General features: G+C 41.8%; 1 protein-coding gene across 1 annotated transcript in view; it reads left to right on the top strand.

The window, feature by feature from the left end:
• Positions 1 to 8,982, top strand: part of LOC149820865 (calcium-dependent protein kinase 13-like) — a 62,891-nt gene extending 53,909 nt beyond the window's left edge. The window contains exons 7-8 of the mRNA XM_089983834.1: positions 8,134 to 8,361; positions 8,441 to 8,982. Coding sequence (XP_089839960.1) covers positions 8,134 to 8,361; positions 8,441 to 8,611 — 399 coding nt within the window. The 3' untranslated portion in view covers positions 8,612 to 8,982. The remainder of the gene's footprint in view (positions 1 to 8,133; positions 8,362 to 8,440) is intronic.
• Positions 8,983 to 9,421: the final 439 nt, after the last annotated feature.

Below are 9,421 nucleotides of genomic sequence, written 5' to 3' on the forward strand. Positions count from 1 at the left end.
GAGAGGAATGGTCTTTGATCTCAAGACACGCTCGCTTCGTTCCAATATCTCTACTGGTTTTTCTCCTATCGTTAGGTCTTCCCTTATATCTACGTCCTCATACTGGATGACATGTGACGGGTCTTGAAGATATTTTCTTAACATAGATACATGGAATACGTTATGTATCTGAGCATACTGGGGAGGTAGGGCTATACGATAGGCCGTTTCTCCAATCCGTTCCAAAATCTCAAAAGGTCCGACATATCTGGGACTCAATTTTCCTTTCTTACCAAAACGAAACACACTTTTGGTGGGTGATACTTTCACAAAGACCCTATCCCCCACATCAAAAGTGAGTTCCCTGCGCCTTTGATCTGCATAACTCTTTTGTCGACTCTGGGCTGTGAGCAGTCTATCTCTTATCATCTTGATCTGTTGGGTGTAATGTTGTAACACGATTGGTGATTCTATCGACCGTTCTCCAATTTCGTCCCAATACACCGGCGATCTACAGGGTCTTCCGTACAGAGCTTCGAAAGGAGCCATGCCGATACTCGCATGGTAACTATTATTGTAGGCATATTCGGCTAAAACAACATGCTTGTCCCACTCACCTTTCCAATCCAGCATACATGCTCGCAGCATATCTTCTAGTGTCTGGATAGTCCTCTCTGATTGTCCGTCAGTCTGGGGATGAAAAGCAGTACTCAGCTTCAGTTTCGTACCCAAGGCCTGTTGCAACTGACCCCAAAACCGAGAAGTAAATCGAGGATCTCGATCTGAGATAATAGAAACTGGTACTCCATGCAGTCGAACAACCTCTCTGATGTATAAGTCTGCTAAGCTCTCGAGGGATTGATTTATTCGTATGGGTAGAAAGTGAGCCGATTTGGTCAATCGATCCACTATTACCCATATAGCGTCATGTTGTTTCCGTGTTTTGGGCAAACCCACCACGAAATCCATGGTAATTTCTTTCCATTTCCACTGTGGAATCTCCATTTGCTGCATCATTCCGCCAGGTTTTTGATGTTCTACCTTGACTTGCTGACAAGTCAAACACTTCGAGACATAACTTGCGACCTCACGCTTCATTCCATTCCACCAATACCCTCGTTGTAAATCTTTAAACATTTTTGTGCCCCCCGGGTGTATGGTGTACTTGGACCTATGTGCTTCTCCCAATAGTTCTTCTTTCAACTTGGGGTCACTAGGGACCCAAAGTCGCTTTTTCATCCAGATACTGCCATCTTCTTTGAGTGAGAAGTGTGAATTTTCTTGCTGGGCTAGTGACTTCAGTTTCTCATACTGGGGATCATCTTTCTAACCTTCAATAATCTTTGTAAGGATCTCCGGGTGAGCAGACAAATTAAATAATTTGATACTTCCCACAACCTCTGCGAACGGTTTCCAATCAATGAATTCCTCCACCAATTTTCACCCTTTTGTCAAAAGACTAGACAAACTGCAACCAGCTTTTCGGCTGAGAGAGTCAGCTACCACATTTGCCTTTCCTGGGTGATAGGAAATGGTAAAATCGTAATCCTTTATAAACTCCAACCATCGTCGTTGTCGCATGTTCAACTCTTTTTGGGAAAACAGGTACTTGAGACTTTTGTGATCAGTAAATACCTCGAATTGTTCCCCATACAGGTAATGTCGCCATATTTTCAAAGCGAACACTACGGCTGCCAATTCGAGATCATGAGTTGGATAGTTTCGCTCATGAATCTTTAATTGGCGAGAGGCGTACGCTATCACCTTACCATTCTGCATTAGAACGCATCCTAACCCAGTACCTGATGCGTCTGAGTAGACCACAAAACCACCATGACCTGAAGGTAAAGCCAACACTGGTGCGGTGGTAAGCTTCTTCTTTAAGATTTGAAAACTCTTCTTGCACTTATCCGTCCATTCGAACTTAATTCCTTTCCTTAGAAGTTTGGTCATGGGCATGGCAATTCGTGAAAAGTCCTGAATGAATCTTCTATAATAGCCTGCTAATCCCAGAAAACTCCTGATATCACTGATATTCCTCGGTTGACCCCAATTTAATACAGCTTCAACCTTAGCCGGGTCCACAGCGACTCCATCTCGTGATATGACATGACCCAAGAACATGACCTTCTCGAGCCAGAATTCGCACTTGGAGAATTTGGCGAACAACTGGTGTTCCTTGAGAGTCCCCATTACGATCCTCAAATGTTCACGATGTTGCTCCACGTTTTCAGAGTATATAAGTATATCATCAATAAAAACAATCACAAAAGTATCCAAGTATGCTCTGAATACCCGATTCATCAAATCCATGAATGCGGCGGGAGCATTTGTCAGTCCGAATGGCATAACTACGAACTCGTAGTGACCGTACCGTGTTCTAAAGGCGGTCTTGGGAATATCCTCGTCCTTGATCCGAAGTTGGTGATACCCAGATCTAAGATCGATTTTTGAAAACACCTTAGCCTTTTGCAATTGGTCGAACAAGTCTTCAATACGAGGTAGGGGATACTTATTTTTGACTGTTGCTTGATTCAACATCCGATAGTCTATACACAGCCTCATAGAACCATCTTTCTTTTTCACAAAAAGAACTGGTGCTCCCCATGGTGATACGCTCGGTCTAATGAAACCTTGCTCCATCAACTCCTGGAGTTGTTTCTTCAGCTCCTCCAACTCTACTGGGGCCATACGATAAGGCGCTTTCGAGATCGGTGTCGTCCCAGGCACCAACTCGATATGAAAATCCACCTCACGCGGTGGAGGTAGTCCAGGCAACTCATCCGGAAACACTTCCGGGAATTCTTGAACCACTTCAAGTTCTTCTAATGGTGTGACTTTCGACTCGCAGGAGAATACATTTACTAGGAATGCTCGGCACCCCTGTCGCACATACTTCTGAACCTTTAATATCGATACAATTCGGCCCTTCACTGTAGGTCTAGAGAGTCGAAACTCAACCTTTGGCAATCCTAGTCGGGACGAAACCACTTTCCCTTGTCGACAGAGAACGTTGGCATAATGTTCATATAACCAATCCATCCCCAAAATGACATCATATTCAGTCATATCGAGTAAGATTTGGTCAGCAGGTAAGTTCTGCCCTTCCAGTACAATTATGACATCAGGGATGTAGTTTACACATATCGAATTATATCCTATCGGATTGTACACATATAATTCATGTTTCAGAGATTCAGTATGTGCACCAAGTAACTTTGCAAATTCTACGGATATGAACGAATGTGTAGCACCACAATCAAATAGAACAAGTGCAGCACAACCATTGACAAATATAGTACCTTGTACCAGATTTCCTTTATCCAATTCTTCCGCAGTGGTGGCATATACTCGTCCCGGCACCCTCTTCTGTGCATTTTGCTGTGGTGTTTGCTGCGGCTGAGATGGTTGGTGTTGCTGTCCTCCCCCGGCATTACGTTTCTGCATATCCGCCATCTTCTTGTGGCACTGACGGGCATAGTGACCCATCTTTCCACAGTAAAGACATGCTCCTGTGTCTCTAGGGCAAGGTTGTCCGTAGTGGGACCGGTTGCACTTCTGGCACACCCGATTTTGTCCTTGTTGCTGCGGAGGACGATTTCCACCATTGTACTTTTGCTTCTTGTAAGGTGGCTGGTACTTCTTGCCGCTGTGGTGCTGCGGCGGACCGGCTCCCCGTTTCCCCGGTGTGTCCTTTTGACTCTTCCTTGATCTCTCCCATTCTTCATTCAGCATAGTAGCCACTTCAATGGCTTGTGCGAGGGTGGATGGCAGATTTATCATCACTCGTGGTCGCAATCCGTCCTTGAGTCCGCGGACATACCTAGTTGCTCTGGCTTTATCATTCGCGAACAAATTTGGGCAATAACGCTCCAAGGTCCGAAATTTGGTAGTGTATTCCACCAAATTCATATTTCCTTGTGTAAGCTCTAAGAACTCCTGATGCTTCTGATCACGAGCGTACTGGGGGAAATATGTCTCTAGAAATGTCCGTTTGAATTCTTCCCATGGAATAGTATCCTCTCCGGCAAAGTGGATGGTTCGGGTTGTGTCCCACCATTTCTGTGCATCTTCCGTCAAGCGGTAAGTGCCGAAGTCCGTTTGCTTATCCTCGGGAACAGACAGAACCCGAAAAGCTCGTTCTGTCTCTGCAATCCAATTCTCAGCTAATTCAGGATCAGCCTTGCCTGAGAAGGTAGGCGGGTTCAACTTCAAGAATTTCTCGTAGGTGATTGTGTTCGTATTATGCCTTTCACTTATGGCTGTGGCTAACTCCGCCTGATGGCGCATTTGGGTGTCCATGGTTTGAGCCAGATTTCCGAGAGTTTCCATCACGAAACCCCTTTGGTCCTGCCATTCGTTCGCCGTGCTCGAACTAGCTTGGGATCGACGATACATCTAATAATCATTTCAATACACACAGTTTTACTATCTTTGAATTGTAGTGTCCCTAAAATCATCACATGTATATATCTATACTTATATAGAAAACAATGCAATTATCATGCCTAATAAAGTAAGAATGATAAAAATATACTCACAGAGCGATCTCAGGATGTGGCATGACCGTGAACTTTGATTTATTGTTCCCAGGCTCTGATACCATAACTGTAACGCCCCGAAATTTAACCCAAATTTTTTTTTTTTTGGAATTTTTTTTTCAAGCGGAAACAACTAATAATTCCCGGGTTAAGCATTTCAGAACGATACAGGAAGGTAAAAGCAAACCACACCATTTATTTCCACTTTAATAATAATAAAATCCAACATCAGAGTTTTCACATTTAATCTCAAAACAAAAATCTCAATCTGAAAGTAAGCAGAACCGCCAGGGAACAAATGGATCAAGTCTCGGTCAGCGCCTCATCCCGCATCGCTCATAGAACTACTCTTCTCCTGAAAATAATAGAAATTTTAGGAATTAGACTACCACGTCTAAGTAGGAATACTGTAATTATTCTTGCAAGTAGATCATGTGTCAGGTGTGATGTGGGTGTTGTGTGGGAATTTCAGTCTAAACATAATCACATAGGGAATTCGATGCAATAGCAATAATAGACATATATCTGAATAAAAAGGTAGATTATGTAACAGTTTATACTTAAGCACAAACAGCATTTTACTCAACTACAACAATTAAACAAGGTATTAAGAAATTAAAGCAGAACTTACTCTAACATGAATAACATCTATATAGCATCCATAATATGAATTCAATTAACTAATATATGCACAGTTTAGGATGTTGTTTTATCATAAGCACCGAATATACAGCATGATGAAAAAGTAAACAGTTGTCTCTTTAATGACTCCAACACAGTGATACCTAACTGTGCTAATTAATGTTTATCTTTTCTTATCCCGCGGGTACACACGGGCCAAGGCAACCATCACAGAAGAGAATGTCCGGGGGTATACTATTCAGGGTTGTTTTATTAACCCGAACATTCTAACTGTGACTGAAATCTCAAGGGAGCGGCCAGTGACCGAGAGAAACTCCCAAAGGCCAAAACCAAAACAGGATGCATCCCTAACTTCTGCAGAAGAACATGGAACTACCACCTAGGACACAATTGGTAGTCCGGGTCCCCCGACTCCGAGGACTAGGGACCAACGAGTCACTTTAGCTCGAAACTAAAAATTATGTCCCCAGAGTTTTGTACCACTTACCCTCTCCAAGGTAAGCCCGAATCTGAGTGAGTAAATCTTTTCATTTAGTTAACCTCTCAGGGTGTAGGGCATTTTTCCCCAAACCCCGCTACTACCACAGTAGTAGATTCCCAACCTTAGTCATTTTACCCAAGTGTATGAATCAACCCCATCATTTTCCATATTGTTTTCATAAACTCACTCAGAGTGCTCCGGTGCCTTTAAACCATTCAAACACAAAAGTTAATATTTAATTTTCTCACTAATATATTTGAATCCAACCACGTACCTACATTAGGTACCTAACCCATATCGCCCATTGAGCAAGGTTTCCCAAACAACAACCCCCCCCCCCCCCCCTAGTAGAAAGGGATAACCATGACTTACTTAATCATTTACCCATTTAGGTTACCACTAGATTATTTTATTTTTGTTCACAATGCTCCAAGGAAAAGAAATTCACATACTCTGAGTACGGGCAATATACAATGTCAATACATAACATTTCCTTGATATGTCTCACTCATTTTCTATATGAAAAGATCAAGGAATTACCTTAAGAATTTAAAACTATCATTGGTGTACAGCTGCTACTCTAAGGTAGAAGTTGGAATGTAAGAGAACTTGCAGTTTTATGTGGAATCTAGGCTAAAAATAACAAAGACTGAAAAACCCATTCAGCCTAATTCAGTAATACAAACACAAGAAAGTTCGTGCACAAGAGAAGTGACAACTAGGTATTAATCAGCTAGCATACTGAAATTCTAAAATCCAACATGAACCACTCAGTCATTCTACTGTATCCCACAAGTTAACTAAGTGATGCACAGCACGCTGGGTTACACAGAAATCTAAAAGACAGAACCGGAATTCATTCAGCCGCATGAACTAAACACATTTTTTTTTCAGTTCAGCCATCATACAGCATATACATCAAACAATGATTTCAGCCATTCTACTGCATTTTACAGGATTATTAAGTATTAAACCGCATGTCGTATTATGCAGAACCAACAAACAGAAACAGCTACTGGACCTATACCAGACTCAAACATGAAATACATTGGTGATAACGGATCAAGCATCGGCTCTTTTGCATGAAATTACCAGCAGTATCAATTCTGTTACCGGGAATTTTCTAAAAACATAAAACACCAAATTTCCTATTCAACACAAAGGATTTGCACAACATAGATTCTAAAATTCAATAAAATATAGTCCCAGCCAAGTCATGCAGTCCCAAAGGTTATATACGACGCTAAATCATAAATTTACAGGAATGTATATATATATATATTTATATGCATATATACATATATCAGAAATTTCAGAGGAATGTGTATACAACTGAAATCATAAATTTCAATAAGGTAGATCCACTAAATCATGAAATTCCCAGAGACATACGCAGGTAATAACCCATAAAATAAAAATTTTTTTTGAAAAGGGACAGATCATGATTTCCCCCTAACTGCATAAAAGTCTTTTTTTTTCCATAATAATATGAAACCCCCAAATCGCAGATTTGGGGCTTTCAGTTTGGGGTCGACAGACGACCCCAAATTGGGAATCCCCTTGAACCACAATGCACATATACAACTATTTAGGGATTCGAGAATCCCCTGACAGGACTCAGCCAAAATTTTATCCCATTCGCAGTCCCTCACACTTTATTATACGCACCCCCCTCCCTTAAACCAATCGATTTGGGTTTTAGACAACCCGCACCCGACCAAAACCCATGATTAACCGGAAAAACAATCACAAAAATCCTACCATTATCCGGCGAGGGTGTTGCAGCATCCACGAGAGGGGGTCGGTCGGCTTCTCCCGGCAAATGTTTCGAACAACAGGCCCGAGCTCGGAGGCGATTCGAACGAGAGAGAGAGAGAAAGAAAGAGAGAGTGGGATTGAGAGAGAAAGAGGTTCGGGGGTCCCCTTTTGTAGGAGGGTGGCCACCCGAAAAGGAAGGAAGCTCCTTCCCCCGGCGGCTGCGATCTCCCCCAACTCCCAGACTCCTTGCGTGTTAGGGTTCCATTGAACCCTAACAGGTGATTTATCGGGGGAGGGGTTTTTCCCCCCCTTTGTTGTTTTTTTTTTTTTTTTATCGGGTTGCCCCTCCTTTTTAACCCTGTTCCTGTTTTCCCTTTTTACAGGGTGTGGGTCGGGTCCGGGTCCGACCCGCGACCCGCACTCGGGATCCAACCACGTGTTGGATCCGGGTCTTATTTAAAGATGTGGACCCATAGTTGGGTCCAAATCCCACCTAATAATCTATTTATATATATATATATTATTTATTTTCTTATTTACGTATATATAGATATTTAATAGGTTTATATGTATAAGGGTATCACTTAAGTATGGTTCTGGATCCGAAACTTGGATCCGTGCCCAATTCAACCTATTTTACGCATAAAACATTAAAATTTTTAATGGAAAATTTTGCAGTTGTTACACTTGTCATGCTATGAAGTCTGCTGAATGAATAGCTCATCCTAACAGGTAGATGCAAATGGAAATGGAACGCTTGATTATGGAGAGTTCATTGCAGTTTCACTTCATCTGCATAAGATGGCCAATGATGAGCATCTCCGAAAAGCTTTCTCATACTTTGATAAAGATGGAGATGGTTTCATTGGGCTGGAGGAACTCAGAGAGGCCTTAGTAGAGGATGGAACATCTGATTTTGATGTTGCAGTCGATATCCTTCGAGAAGTAGACACTGACAAGGTTGTTGTCTGCGCACTTGTAAAGTTCAATTTTTTTGCTTCTTTTCTTTTTCCCTGATGTTGCTTTTTTTGCAAAATAGGATGGTCGTATTAGCTATGATGAATTTGTGGCTATGATGAAAACTGGAACTGATTGGCGAAAAGCATCACGACACTACTCAAGAGGCAGGTATAACAGTCTCAGCATCAGGCTGATGAAGGATGGGTCCCTTAATGGAGGAGCTGACTGCCCACAGTTAAATGTTCAATGATAGCTTCTACAATTTTGAGCATGCTGCTGATTAACTGACTACTTTTTAGTGCATGCTGCTTTCTCAGTTTGCTGCTTGAAACCTTGTGTTTATAGACCACAGTGATTCACTCAACTTTTTACTGTTAGTGAAATGATGTCTTGTGTGGCTCTGCTACCTTGTAGAGGAGAAAGAACTTGTGATACATTTTATAGCTCAACTGCCCAGCGGCCAAGGATACAGTTGAACTTCCCAAAGGGGGCTGACTAACGATGAATAGCATTTCTTTCCCACAGTTAAATGTTCAAGGATTAGCTTCTACAATTTTGAGAAGGCTGCCGATTAACTGAATGTTTTAGTGCCTGCTGCTATCCAAGTTTTGCTGCTTGAAACCTTGTATTTGTAGACTGCAGTGATATGTTGAAGTGTTTACTGTTGCTGCGATGATATCCCGTGTCTCTGCTACCTTAAACACAAACTTGCGTCTTTGAGTGGGGGAAAGAAACTTTCGTAAACCAAATAACTCGTGGTGCTTTTTGACTTGAATTGCCCATGTGCGAGGTATACATTTAAACTTCCAAAAAGGAGTTTCCGAGTCATTACCAATGAAAGTTTTCGTTTACATGCTTAGAAGACAATTCATCCTTCCAAAAATTAGCTGGATGGTCATGCCGTTTTTTATAAGCTTAACTTAATTGTGAGAAGATAAATGTTCTACAATAACTACTGGATATGTGCTTCCCTTAAATTGGTAATCATTTGTATTTCTTAATATCTGTCAAAAGCGGACATATCGAGGGAAGAATGTCGACGAAAGTTGGAGTATAACCA

This window comes from Nuphar pumila, chromosome 12 (genome assembly GCF_984573655.1).
Source record: "Nuphar pumila chromosome 12, dmNupPumi1.hap1.1, whole genome shotgun sequence".
Lineage (NCBI taxonomy): Eukaryota > Viridiplantae > Streptophyta > Magnoliopsida > Nymphaeales > Nymphaeaceae > Nuphar > Nuphar pumila.